The sequence below is a fragment of the Engraulis encrasicolus genome, chromosome 20, assembly GCF_034702125.1.
Source record: "Engraulis encrasicolus isolate BLACKSEA-1 chromosome 20, IST_EnEncr_1.0, whole genome shotgun sequence".
Lineage (NCBI taxonomy): Eukaryota > Metazoa > Chordata > Actinopteri > Clupeiformes > Engraulidae > Engraulis > Engraulis encrasicolus.
The window spans coordinates 9,226,864-9,241,863 of NC_085876.1; the positions used below are offsets into that span (position 1 = coordinate 9,226,864).

General features: G+C 40.3%; 1 protein-coding gene and 1 long non-coding RNA gene across 2 annotated transcripts in view; both read left to right on the forward strand.

Annotated features, from left to right (window-relative positions):
* Positions 1-2,316: 2,316 nt before the first annotated feature.
* LOC134435702 (uncharacterized) lies at positions 2,317-5,374 on the forward strand. Its single transcript, XR_010032065.1, has 6 exons — positions 2,317-2,385; positions 3,904-3,976; positions 4,217-4,345; positions 4,763-4,847; positions 5,074-5,182; positions 5,289-5,374. It is a non-coding gene; the product is annotated as an uncharacterized LOC134435702 (long non-coding RNA).
* A 3,250-nt stretch (positions 5,375-8,624) lies between these two features.
* The window catches only part of LOC134436798 (uncharacterized), a gene marked incomplete at its 5' end in the record, with an annotated part of 9,341 nt that continues 2,965 nt past the window's right edge, over positions 8,625-15,000 (forward strand). Inside the window, 6 exons of the mRNA XM_063186147.1 lie at positions 8,625-8,711; positions 8,892-9,028; positions 9,284-9,377; positions 9,720-10,049; positions 10,550-10,690; positions 11,336-11,617. Coding sequence (XP_063042217.1) covers positions 8,625-8,711; positions 8,892-9,028; positions 9,284-9,377; positions 9,720-10,049; positions 10,550-10,690; positions 11,336-11,617 — 1,071 coding nt within the window. The remainder of the gene's footprint in view (positions 8,712-8,891; positions 9,029-9,283; positions 9,378-9,719; positions 10,050-10,549; positions 10,691-11,335; positions 11,618-15,000) is intronic.

Genomic DNA, 15,000 nt, shown 5'->3' on the forward strand with positions numbered 1-15,000 from the left:
CGCGTGTGTGACATGGAAAAGAGGGGGGGGAAAAACAAAGGTGCAAGACAGACAAAGAGACAGCAGTTCAGACGGAGCGATATGTGGCAAGAGAAGGAAACAAGGGAAAGAAGGAAAGAAAGAAAGAAAAAAGCAAGGGAAAAAAACAGAAATAGAGTGGGAAACAGAGTGTAACACAGAGGGTGACAGAGCATGCCACCTGTGCCAGATTGTGGACTTGGTGGCAGGCCAACACTAAAGGGTGGCAGCGGCAGAGGCAGAGACAGGGTGACAGCGGCAGTAGTTGCAGTGGAGGTGGTAGGTGCATCTGGACTTACACACAGCAAATTCCCCAGTGTTAAATTTCCAGAGTTCAAGCAAATGAACACCACCTAGTGTTAAATATCTCATTCGCGACACCCTTGGAGTTCACGCAGGCCTGGTGCTGTTGTTAATTTTCAGAGTTCCTTCATGTGAACACCAATCAGTGTTGGGTTCTACATCCGGGATATTTTGCTGAACATTTTCAAAAATCTGTTTGATGATTCCGCCATTTTCTCCAAGCCGTTTCAGAAGTCTCCTCATGTGAAGTGATGGGAGAATAGATTCCGAGTGGTAAGTTATTACATTCATATAATTTAGTAATAGCTGTCCATTTTGTAGCGTTTCTCGTTTTAGACCTATTTATAGGCCTAGTGTATTTTTCAATATTGAGCCCCTGGTTAAGTCTTATTCGTCTCGAGGTCAAGGTTAGCATTTACTGGTAACAACCAACGTTGTTTTTTAAGGACTTCAGTGATTAACAATATGAATATTACAATATTACAACCATACTTTTACACGATACAACACTCTCAGTGCAATCGTTTTGTATGCTATGTAGTGTACTGGACAAAAGTAATGCTTTGCTGTGCTAAAGCCAATGTCCCATGTCTGGGGCTGAGGGGTGTTTTTTGTAATACGTTGAGGTCGTGGTGGCTAGCTACATCAGTGTGTGTTGCAATTGCAATCCTAGCAAACTTCCCCACTTGTTTGCGGCATTGCAAGCAATGCCAGGATAGCTAACAGGCGTCACTGCCAGTAGGCTGTGGCGTGACTGACAAATCGTTCGCTTATTTTGTCTACAGGTAGCACATTATCTGAAGCAATGATCCTCAAGGTGAAGTACCTGAATGTAAAGAAATACATCAAAATACCCGAGCCATGCATGGACTTATTCATGACTGAAGGTGAGTTTGATTGTTGGTATTACAAGGTTATAGCATAACAAGACGGAAATCATAACCTAAGATGAGTTTGGCATATTAGACTTGTGCGAACACTTCGCAAATCATCTTTGAATTACGCCACGATTGATGCAGCTCCTTTATTCTGTTTGGGAACTCCGATATGCATATTATTTCACTCGAGGTTAAAAACGTAATGCATGCGCGTGGACACCAGCCCCGGCGAGCCCCACCACCTGTTTTCTTTTCATTAGCTCTCTCCCACCATATCCCACACGGTATAGACTACAAGCTTTAATTTTATTCTCTTATGTGCATCAGTTAGCAATAGGAAGGACGGCGCAATTGTAGCATGACCACGCAGCTATGGAAAAACACTAACTATGTGATCGAGCTGTTCAAGGTGAGATTCACACTTGAGCGTGGCGTGGTAGCAGGATTGACCGTGCACCGTGCTACCCCGCTGCCTTCTCGCTCTGCCACAACGGCACGCCGTAGTGTACCTGCCCCAATAGTGCCCAGTAGGCCTACAGTTTGGCGACACCGTACGTGGTTTTTTTTCTCCGACTTTGGTGACGCATTCGGTCTAGGACTACTATTAAACAATGTTGAGTAGGAGTAAGGACTAGGTTTTATGCGACGGCAGGCAGACCTTTTCCCCTTTGGCTTATTTCATGCTCCCGGAATGCAAAGACCACAAAAGAGCCAGGAAAGGAGCACAGGTTGTTCCCTCGTCGCTCAAAGTTTTCACTACACATTTGAATATGACTAGGGGTTGCTTTTATGACACTGTATCAAAGTGGCAACCTCAAGTTATTTTACCTGGGGTCATATGCAGTCACATTTTTAATGTATAGCTTATAGCAGAGAATACACAGCAAAAACTGGAATGTTGAAATTTCAGGGTTAAACATATCAGAGTTCATTTCAACTCTCAAAATGTCATTTTAACACATTCTGATTAAAATGGTGTTCAGTGTTGGAGTTATTTAACAGAGTTATTCAAACCCAAGCAAATCAACTCTGTAGAGATGTGAAGTGCGTCTCAGCCGAGTTAACTTATCTTGTCAACAATATTTGAATTTCGAATTTTACCGGTCGCCATTGCCAGAAGAACGGCTAGTAGGCTACCAACGTCCAGAAGAGAGGACACCGGATGGCTTATGAAAGCATTGTTTCGGTAAGTGTGCGCCTTTTATGTATATAAACTTTCCATAAATTGCTTTTCACTGTGTAAATGTGCGTCAGCCGTGAGTTCCTGTTTGTGGAAAGCAAGGCACATTTCAACTAATAGGAGGAAACATTAACTAGTCTTTTAAGGGGAGCAAATGAACTGCAGCGGTTTGCTGTCCTGTGGTGGATTTGGAATATAGATGCTTGCTTTAATGAATTTTACAAAGGTAGGCTACATTGTAAAGTACTTCGTCCAGGTTCTGTCAACGGTGTTAAGTTAGCTACTGTAAGTCATCCCTTCTGGCATTCATTTGGTTGCTATTTCGCTTAGTAGAGCTCATAACGGATGGTTGGCTGTTGGGCGGATGCTTTTTAGGTAGGTTAATAGATTGGGCTAAGTGTGTCCACTTCACAGGCGATACCTAATGCAGGACGCTAAACTGACACAAATCTGATAAATTAGCTGATTATGTCTAGCCACATTTTCGTTTTGGGGGGTGCGCAAGCTGTCTTCGGTTACCACAAGTGTCATGTTATTTCTACGTAAGTCGATGGACTGCGAGTGCGACTTGTGTCTTTCACAAGTCGAACTCTGATAAAGACAGAGGGAGAGCTCGCGCATAGGCCTAATATTACTCTGGTATGTTCGGTGTGGTAAGTCGCATCATGTGCTTGGTCAGCTTGCTTGCAAGAAAATGTTGTCGCGAGCAACAATGGTTTATTGTTTGTGTCAACGGGCGTTTCTTATCTCGGCTCGTATACAGTGCTGCTTTGCTTGCTTGGCTAGCAGCTCGTCTACTGCATAACTGTTTGATTATGCGGATGAAGGCTGCGTGGAAAACGGTTTATTCACCTGTCGTTGTGTTCCAAAATCATAAGGCTTTAATGCGGAGGGTTATAGTTAGCCAATTTCTCTCTTTCACGAGCAGGGATTTGTTGCTTTGTTGACACTACAGGGAAGTTTACTGGTTTAAAGAAAGTTGTGGCTAGAGCATAGGCAATAAGGCAACAGCTACTATAAGTATGCATGATAGCTGATATCAGCCGCAAATCGTGCGTGTGTAGTTAGTTCCAGAGACCGTTTAGTTCTAGTGTGACTGTGTGATATTGTACTCTGTAGTATGTGCAGCATTTCCGAAGACTGGTTGGTTTATAATTTTATTAATGTAAATGAAATATGTAAAGTTGTTGTGTGCACTACAGTAGTGAGACAAAAGCCTTTCATACATTTAGTTAAGGTTGCCTGTATGTTTTGAAGGTGTGTCTGGAAAGCCCTGTAACGTTTTGCCTTAAAAAAAACCTCTTCTGCTCTGGATAAGATGGATGTCTTTCCTCTGACCTGTTACCAAGACAGCTGGATGTGTAGGAAGCTGGAACTAAGTCACTGAAGAAGTAAACCTATGAAAACCGATTTGGATTGTCTGAGAGATGTAATTGACTGAGTTCAGGACAAATGTGTCAACTATATTGTAGGCCTATGACTTAAACAATAAAATCACAATAACTGTTTATTTTTTGGCTGTAGGACACAAGTAAAAGGAGAAGAATGCTGCTCAGCTGGGTCGGTGAAGCTCTTGGATATCATCAGCATCTATGAAGTAAGTTTTTTATATCAATGCACAACACAACAGCAGGCGTTAATGCACACACACGCGCGCACGCACACACACACACACAATGAGAGCTGGCCTGATATTGTTCTTTGATTCTGTGAATATGCATGGAATGCCTACTGTCTGGTGTCACTTCAGACAATTTTGCAACGATTTACTGTATGTTCTGTCTTTTTGTCTGCCAAATTCTCAAACTTGTTGTCATTCTTTTTGTCTTCCTCTTAGGGCACCGGTAGGCACAGAGTCATTCCGGTAGGCACGGAGTCGTTCCTCGATGGACGTGATGACCTGGCACCAAAACCGCTTAATGTGTATGAAGCTGTCTGCATCGAGGGAAGAACCCAGTACTGAAATGTGAGTGTATAATCCAGTTATTGTAACCATGGGTGCCAGTTGTACTATATATTTCACAGTAAAATCCCAGTAAAATCCCAATTACTATTACAATACTCAAATCCCCACTAGTTTCAACATCCAATTATATTGCTCTCACTACCACTGGCTTGTCAGGACCCAACAATGCTGTTCAGGATGAATGTATGTCAACTGTATTGTAGGCCTTAAACACTTTGGGGTTTCTTTTGCCTTAAGACATGTAAAAGTTTTTATCTTTTACCTGACATGTTTCGACGGTGTTACTTCCGTCTTTATCAGAGGGAAACCCCTAAGTGTTTAAGTTAAACAGTTAGACATAATGAACTTAATACATATGTATTGTAGGCCTATTACTTTAACAATAAAATCACAATAACTGCTTATTTTTGGCTGTAGGACACAAGTAAAAGGAGAAGAATGCTGCTCAGCTGGGTCGGCGGTCACACTACTTATTCAAGAAGCTCTTGGATATCATTGGCATGTATGCAGTAAGTTTTTTATATCAATGCACAAGAGCAGGCGTTAATGCACACACACACACACACACAATGAGAGCTGGCCTGATATTGTTCTTTGATTCTGTGAATGTGCTGTCTGGTGTCACTTCAGACAATTCTGCAACGATTTACTGTATGTTCTGTCTTTTTGTCTGCCAAATTCTCAAACTTGTTGTCTTTCTTTTTGTCTTCCTCTTAGGGCACCGGTAGGCACAGAGTCATTCCGGTAGGCACGGAGTCGTTCCACGATGGCCTGGCACCAAAACCGCTTAATGTGTATGAAGCTGTCTGCATCGAGGGAAGAACCCAGCACTGAAGTGTGAGTGTATGATCCAGTTATTGTATGGGTGCCAGTTGTACTATATATTTCACAGTAAAATCCCAATTACTATTACTTATAGTTATTCATTCTTTTTCTGCTGTAGGACACAAATGAAAGAAGAGGACTTCTGCTCTGCTGGGTCTGCGACACTACTTATCTGAGGAGTCCTCAAACATCAGGATGTAGGAAGTAAGATCTTTTTTGTCATGCAGCCCAACAGCCCATGCGTGCACGCGCGCGCGCGCACACACACACACACACACACACACACACACACACACACACACACACGTACAAAACATGCGCATGCACACTCCACTCTACACCACACACAGATAAACACACACAACCTTAAAGGAAAATCCCTACTAGTTTCAACATCTAATTATATTGTTCTCACTACTACTGGCTTGTCAGGACCCAACAGCCTCTTTTTTCCAGCCCTGTCCGTCATCTCATTCTAATGAGTGCATGATCTGTTAACATGTAAAACAGAAATAGCGTGTAGCACCCAAAATGCACATGCAGTCAAGTCAGAAATAACATTTTATATATTTTTTTCATAATTTACCTAAACCATATTTATGATGACTGAGATGGAAGAGCCATGTCTTGGCCTAATCATTTACACTTTTCTTTTGTTTTGGTTTTTCAAGACTTGTGGTGAGATGTCAAGAGCCGCCATGAGGGATATGCAACCTGCAGCTTCACCGTGCTTTTGGGAGATCATCTACTACGTGAACCTTGAGTATCTACAAGCCAGCTACTACAAGGTCCTGTACAAACTGTCAGTCTTAATGTTGCGACATCCCTGTCAGTTCTTTTGGACTGAATACATGCTGTGTTTGAAATGTATTATTCGGATAACCACCCATCAGGGAATACCTTGTCTGTTAATGGCGGATAGACATGCCATGTACATGCAGTGCACACTTTGATGTTTTTTATTTTAATGTTTTCTATGTTTTTCCAATGTTCTTTTTTATTTATGTTCTGTTATATGATGGTTATGTAAGTACTGTATGGAATGTAGTGACTATAGAGCCCAAGACAAATTTCAACCTGGGGACAAAAAGTTCACTCCACTCTGTTAGCGCAGTTATGGATGCACTGTAAATTTTGTAATTAACCAAAAGTACGGTGAGAAGCCTGTTTGTGCAGATGGACCTGCTGGCGGGCCTGTTTACTCATAGCTAAAAAAGCAACATATTCTCTGTGCAAAGCACATGGGCTCTTCGCAAAGGGGTTAAAGGGACACTGTGTGAGATTTGTTGTTGTTTATTTCCAGAATTCATGCTACCCATTCAATAATGTTACCCTTTTCATGAATATTTACCACCACTATCAAATTCTAAGTATTCATTATGACTGAAAAAAAAATGCATTTTTCATACATGAAAAGGGGGATCTTCTCCATGGTCCGCCATTTTGAATTTCCATAAACAGCCATTTTTAGCTGCAAAAAGGACTGTACTTGGACCATACTAGAAAATATTTGTTTATTACTTAGTAAATGTTCATGTAAATATCAAATTTGGCAATAGGCAACCCATTTTCAATGAGCAGCATAGTTGCAGTACCATTTTTGACTATTTCCTGCACAGTGTCCCTTTAAACATTTTAATGTGCTGTTTTACAGTGTGCTATACAAAAGGTATGGTGAAACTAATTTTTTGAAATTCTATAATTCTACAGTGTCACTGAAATCAAATGGTACATTGGTAAAACTGAACCATTTCCTTTAACCCCTTTTAACAGAGCCTTTACTGTCACCAATATTGTAATGACTGAGTTTTAACCTGTTACTTAAGGCTCTTCGTAATGTCATCGCAATGTTGCTATGATGTAGTTGAGTCTTTTCAGTCATGAGTGATCAGTCTTGCTGATAACCCATCTTTGCAAAGAGGATACAAAGACGCATGTAAATTCAAATGTAAATTGATTTGCATCTGTATAGTATATTATGAAATGTATTGTTAATTACCTTCATTGTTCAGCAATAAAAAATAGATCTGAAATATTATGCATTCTTGTATTTTGTTTTTTAAATTGATCTTAATTAATGCATTGGTCAACAATTCTTAAAATAAATGGTAAGCAGATGGAAGTTTGTACATTTATACCCTCATGTTTTAACTGAATGCATTGGGGAAAAAATAAATTGTGTTTTTGAAGACGCATTTTTCTTGGAATTAATTATTGTCATTTTAATGGTTTTATTGTCCGATTTTTAAAGTAGATTTTTAAAGTCGATTCAACCCAGTTTAGGAAGTTAAAAGGAGCTCTGATTTAGTGTTAATGTAAATCGAAATAGTGTTAATTTAACCCAGTTTAAGGAGTTAAAAAGGAACTCTGACATAGTGTTAATGTATATCGATATAGTGTTAATTTAACCTTATGTAGGGAGTTGAAAAAGAACTCTGATATAGTGTTAATGTAATTCAATGCAGTGTTAAGTTAACCCAGTTTAGGGAGTGAAAAATGAACTCTGATAAAGTTTTAATGTAACTCAATATAGTGTTACTTTAACCCAGTTTAGGGAGTTAAAAAGTAACTCTTGGCACAGTGTTAAATATTAACTATATTGAAAATGTTAATTTAACTCTTTAGAGTGTGGACTCATATAAACCCGCAAAAAGGGTTAAAATTGACTCTGTGGGAGTTGATTCAACCCTCCAGTTTTTGCTGTGTAGCTTAATATTGTAAATGACATTCTCTGGTATTATGATTATATTTGGTATATTTAACTGATGTTTCTGCAGTTGGTATTGTCTGGGCTTTTAACAATGTGTTTGCTGACATTGTGACATCTGTTTTAAGCCGTTTAATATACTTATTTCTAAACTTGTTTTTTTTTTAGTTAGACAAAAGTTGTCCATACCAGAAGGCAAGAACTTGACTGTCACTGATGATGGTGGAACAGAAGTAGATGCCGATGTCTTTCCTGAATTGGTGTCCAACGATCTCTGTTTCGTCATTCATGATGCTGATTCAGGAGGTATGTGGTGTTGGTTGCATTGTTACACAATACAAAACAATGTTGGTAAAGGAGATGTGGAAAGGTTGTTTATTAAAGGTGCACCATGTAATATTTTAGTAGTTTATGACTAGAATTCATGCTGCCCATTAACAAACTTTTTCATGAATACTTACCACCTCATTCCACCACAAGTATTATGACTGAAAATTATATTTTTCATAATATGAAAAGAGGATCCTCTCCATTGTCCATCATAATCTCCAGAAATGGAACATTTTTTAGCTGCAAAACTTGCTTGCACAGTTTCAATGAGGAGCATAGTTGCAATACCTACCCTGATCACCATCCTACTCAGTGCACCTTATGTACAATGTGTAATTGCATTTTTGTTTTATTTCTGTTTTGCTAGAGTTTTCTCTCAGCGAGTCCTCCAGCCTCACTGATACATGCTCTTTGACAAGCAGCGAGGATAGCGTGGCTGAAGTAAGCCTCTGTAAACAAGCACGTTTGGAAGAAGAGTTGCTACAGAGTGTCCCAGCCAGAGATGTGAGGATGCAGTTTTTTATTTACAGAATAGCCTGCATTGTTGGATTTTATATCTGTTTTGTGAAGTTGTGTGTATGGTAATTTAAGCAAATTATCTAGAGAAGAGGGCAGAGCATTACCTAATTCACCTGTACACGTATGTTAGCTGCTATTGATGCATGTGTTTGCCAATTATTTCAGCTTGTGAAAAAGGTGTTGTTGGATAAACCTGGTGGAGCAGCAGTCCTGAAGGAGTATGAGGACACTGGAAGTATTTGTGACAGTTCCAGGCGACAAATGGTCAACATTTTAGCTGCACACATGACTGAAACCGAAGGGTACGGAAGCCTGAAATTATTTTCATACTTTAGGGTTGAGATGCAAGGCCCCCTAATAGCCATGATACAATTATTATTATTTATTTATTTTTATTAANGGGAGAGGGGCTGATTTGTAAATATTCTAAATTCAGAGATACAGTCTATTCTTTGTAAACCAATCACACATGCACTTAGAAAGTTGTGGGCATCAGTCCTTCATTTACATTGTCTTTCTAGTATTCTAATATTATTGTAATTTTCACTGTTTTTCAGGAGAGTTCCACAACGGCTGACAAGGGAGAAATATGCCCTTGGTATCATAACCTTGTTCCCATCTCTGAAAGACCCATTGTCTAGGAAAGGCTATGTAAGTTGAAGGAAACGTTTTGCAATTTTTCATGGTGACTGCCATTTCAATTTGGACATTGATAAAGAATGTATTGTAATATGTTCTTCTCAGTGTGTTGCTTCTGTTTAACGTCAGTGATGCCAGCAGATGTTATGGTTTAAAGAGGTCTGTGTTGACGTTTGTACGCGATGGAATGTGTGATGATGCAAGTGGCAGTGTACCTAATAGTGTAGGTTGAGAAGTCAAGTCACACTTTATCAACCCCAACCTGCTACCAAACAAAATAGGCAAAGGATTAAAAAAATAAAAATAATAATGACAGTTATCTGGCCTAACAGTGGTTCTGTAATCCTTCGTTAGGAACACTTCTATGATGCCCAAAGTGGGTCGGGTTTCCTGGCCTGGCGGCTGAAGACGATCCAGAGGAAGACGAAGCTTCACTCTCCAACTCCAAATAACCCCAAGGCTATGACAGGAGGGCCGACATGCGCCAGGGACATCGGCCAGGGCGGTGAGCAGGATGAATCGTGCAAGGAGACCATTTCCCTCATGACCCACACGAATGACAATGACATCATCTTCCAGAAGATGCGCGAAACCTTCGCATATAGACAGAAACTTATCCACAGCCCAGACACTTCGGCCAGTGTTCTGTCAGTTTTCCCGAGATTGTTGGACACGAAAGGATTGGTAAGTGGTATTGCTAATTATATTGTTTAATATTGACCATTTTATGTAAGGGTCGATTCTCAAACAAGGTCAAATTTAATTATAGTCGTTTATTCTCAATGTATGCTGGCTCTTCATATTTTTATGAATATTTACTAAGTTTAGGCAATTAACTATTTTTTTTTACTTGTCTCAAATTTATAATGAATACCAAGACATTGGTGGTGACGGTAAATATACAGAAGAAACACATTTGTGAATGGGCAGCATACATTCTTGAAGTAAATGACTAAAACATTAAATGCTCTACCCTTCAGAAGGTTGCAACAACACTTTGAGAGCTAGACATCTCAACAAATATAATCCTAGTATATTGCTGTATTCATTGTTGCCTGCGCTACTAGGCTATATATTGTTGTATTCTGTACCTCTTAATTATTTCTTGCTTTGCATATCCCTTTACATCTGCTCTGTGTAATGTAATGTAGTTCTAAGTTGTATTCTTTCATGTCGTACTGTAGGTTCTTCAAGATTTCAGCCTCCTTTTTGGATCAGAGATATCCACCAGGCTTCTTGAAAGGTGGCCTTCCTACAAGCCCAAGCTCATCAAAGAAGCATCGTCACTTGCCCAAACACCACTGTTGCAGCGACTGTTGCAGTCGGCAAGGGAGGAGCCAGTGTTGTCATTGTCATCTGCAGACAACTTGCAAGGTAACAATTCTTCAACCCCCCCCTAACCCATTGATGCCTAAAGCACCTGCAAAAAATGCCTGCTGAATGCCTAAGCCCTTGTTGGTAAAAGTTGCCCTCAGCCTATAAGAACCTAAATATCTCAGTGTCTGATGCACATACAAAAACATGAAATAAGCTGCATGAAAAACCCCAAGATCCTCCATCATCTTGAATGTGTTCATTCAGCTGTAACATACCCACATTTTTATTTAAAAAAGCTAAACTCCCAAGACCCTGAATGCAGCGTATATGTCTCCAGGCACCAAAGCTCAAACAACACGAGTCATCAGGCTAAAATGGGTTAATCTATTTATTTATTAGTTCATTTATTAGTTCATTCAAATGAAATGTGATTTGGACTTTCATATTGTAGAGTTTCTTTTGCATGCCTAGTAATGTTCATTATTGTTGTATGCCTCACCTTCAAACCCTACCCTCAATTCAGGATGGGACAGTGATATGTCCACACTACTCCTGCTCTTGCTTTTTTGTCCCTGAAAGGAAATGTAATACATTTGAACATGATCTTGATGCATTTTTTCTTTTTTCTTTTTCTTCTTCTCTGTTACTTCTAGTCATGCCAGAGCCTTGATGAGCACCTTGATGCAGATGACCGTCGACAGCCATATCTGCTTGCTTCAGGACTCCACAAGAAAGCCATCAGCAACTACTACATCGTCATGGATAAGAAGCTAATTCCTTGCCAAGGAAACACTTCTCTGGCGGCATTCGACGAGCTCTTCAAGGTCCATTTCGTTTTCAGTTTGAGCTATGATGAGAGTCTCCACACAATGTTCACCTTCCTTCAGACCACGGTGTACAACATCGACGTGGGAAGTACCAGAGAGTCCCCTAAAGTAAGAGAACTGAGAGCAAAGCTGATGAATGATCATGTTTAGGTGCTATTTGTAAGTCACTTCATAGTTCAGGAAGTTACCTGATACAACACCTTAAACTTTTACATGGCTTGCATCCTGGCAAGAAGTTAAATTTGTTATGCGCACAGGATGGTTTCTCTTTGGAGTTCAAAAGTTACTCTGGTTTCCGTAAGCATCTTAAACGCTGGCACAGTGACCACAGTGACGATGCTGAACCAAGTTCTTCACATGGACTATCCTTTGGTACGCCGGCTCTGCCTCTGGATAGATGTTTCTCTTCTGAGGAATCTTTGAACTTGCCTCAAAACTTGAGTGAAAATGGACATTCTTGATATGCACCACAGCAAACCATTTGATGTTCAGATGCCCTATGGGTGCGATGCTTTGTTCTATATTGTCCCAGATTGTTGTCTCTTCTGAACGCAATGTGATCAAAATAAAACGTGTAATATTTCATTCTTTTGTATGTATTTTTAATTGATGCTGTAATTAGTTTGCTTATGCCTTAACCATACTGTTGGCCTAGAAGAATTATATTGTTAAAAGACAAAAAAATAAAGGAGATATTGATCACCACCAGGTTAGTGAGGATGTAACACTGCATTATAGTAAGAAATTAACGCTGTTGGAGTAGGCTTTCAATTAAGATTCAACAATTTCATGGTGTTAAAATGCCACCATGTCAGTGTTAGTGTGAACACTAACCTGTAGTTAAAAAGTGACACTGTTGGAGTAGGCTTTCGGTTAAGATTCAACAATTTCATGGTTTTAAAATGCCACCATGTCAGTGTTAGTGTGAACACTAACCTGTAGTTAAAAAGTGACACTGTTGGAGTAGGCTTTCAATTAAGATTCAACAATTTCATGGTGTTAAAATGCCACCATGTTAGTGTTGGTGTGAACACTAACCTGTAGTTAAAAAGTGACACTGTTAGAGTAAGGCTATCAATGATTCAACAATCATCTGGTGTTAATGCTTAACTCTTACAGTGTTAACATCCTTACACTGAGTTAGTGTTGTATTTATAACACTGCCAAAAGTGTTAAATTAACACTGACGCAGTGGTCCCCATATATACACTGGGAAAGTGTTAAAATTGACTCTGTTGGTGTTAAAATTCCAAATGGGAATTTGCTGTGCAGGTTTATACTCAAGAAGAACAACATGTCATCATGCATAGGCGTATCTATGACACGCTGATTTGAACCCACTATCGCGTGTCTCCAATACGCATTTCCAAGTTAAAGCGTGCTCCACAACGCCCTGTGACAGGTTAGGTTTTGGTTTAGGCACAAATTAGGTAGAAATTCGCCTAATCTCGCTGTTCTTGGCAAAAGTAAAGCAGCAGAAACATTGCTTTACTGACAGGTTAGGCTTAGGGGTGGTTTTGGTTAGGGCACAGCAAAGCATATTTGCGTTTAGTAACAGAAATGCGCTGTGACAAAACAAAATCGCCAACACGGCGGGAAAACTGTGCAAACCTCGTCACGTGTCAACAGTGCATGAAAGCGCTTTACCGTTGCGTTGAGGAGCACGCTTTAACTTCAAAATGCGTCGCACCAACACACTGTATGCACTAGCGTGCAATGGGGCACCTAAGTCACGCCCTCTACTTCCTGGTTCATGGGGCAGAGGGAGTCAAAAAATGATTACTGTGCTTGAAAATGAGTGATTTTTGGATTTGTGGTACATAGGTGGAGGTCCAAGGTTTGGATTGGTGTCATCATTTTCATCATTTTCAAGCCCAGTAATTATTTTTTGACTCCCCCTGCCCCATGAACCAGGAAGTAGAGGGCGTGACTTAGGTGCCCCATACATACGCTTAAGCATGATGACAGCCTGAGAATACAATGCTCTGCAAGTGCCCTCTTGACAATGCTGTTTTTCTGTGTTTTTGATATAATAATATTTTAAGCGTATTATTACTAGGGGTGTAAATCACAGTCTCAATGGCGATACGATTCAATATTGATTTCTTCAGGCAGCGATTCAATTATTTTTGATACGAATGCCCTACGATACGGTTCGATTCAGTTGCCGGCCGTAGGATTGATGCACCGATACATGCCGATTATCACTTATAGCAATTACAAGGACAGAGGCTTTGTATGGTCTATGAGGATAATCAAAAAATATATACTTTTAAATAAAGTTGAAGTTGACATGTTGAGAATTTTTCTGCATGCGCCCCTTTTGAAAACCTGCCACTGCCCCTCTTTGCACGGCCCTGTTCATGCTCTAACTTGGATTGGACTTTTTAATTGCTCTAGCAGATACACCTACACAGACCAGTCCACCATTACTCAAAGCGTCCACTGCACTGGGCCTTGGTGGCAGGCCAACACTGGCGGTGGCAGTCTGTGGCAGTAACAGCAGCAGGAGCAGTGGCAGTGGCGGGTGGCGTGCATCTGGATTTTACAGGTTCAGAGGTTCTTGGATCAGAGAGCTTTAAGTGCTTGTGCAGAAACACCTATGGTACACATTATACCATTCTCACCGCCCAGGGAAGCCAACAGGGGGTGAGTTGAGGTGGGGATGGGGGAACAAACGGATCAGTTGTCTTGGGCCAATAGAGAGGGGCGGCCCAGAATTGAGTTCTCATTACATTGTGTGTATTAGGTGGGATGCCCGATCAGGTCATTTTGTCCTGGGCCCGGCCAAAGCTGTCAGTGGCCCTGAAACCACCACACCATTACTCAACCCCTCCCTACTTGACCAGTGAGGAACATTGGCCTACATGACTATAGCGCTGGCCTGGGTTCTTACTTGGAGGGATTGAAAAATGACACATTTTACATCATGTCCAAAAAAGATATATTGGTGCCATTACTTTCTTTTATGGAAATGGTCCCTATGAATGACTGTAATGAAGTGCAAATGTTCCAGAAACATTGGATTATATGCCATTACAGACATGATTAACACAGCTATTCATTTCTGCTACAAATTACGAAGAAAATTTAATGATAGTGGTGTGTAGTTTTGTACGATTTTCATGACTGTGCTTGACATTTCCTTTAAAATGGCCGTCCACTAGTAGTAACAGAGAACGATTGCCTACTGACATTACACAAACTGAAATTTAAAGTGACATTCCACCATTTCTGGAAAAAGGCTTATTTAATTCCAGCCTCCTCCTTCTCCTTCTCTTCAAACCATTCTCTGATTCTGGTGATATTACTCTGCATTCCAAGCTAACATATCATTGAACCGAATGCAATAATCTAGTTGTTAGTTGGACCCATTCAATTCATTCGTGCTAGTTTGGAGGTAGAAATTAAGTTGCCAGTTATGTTGCCAGAGTCAGAGAATGGCTGAAAGAAAGAGATGTGGATACATGTGTACAAGTATTTTTTATTGA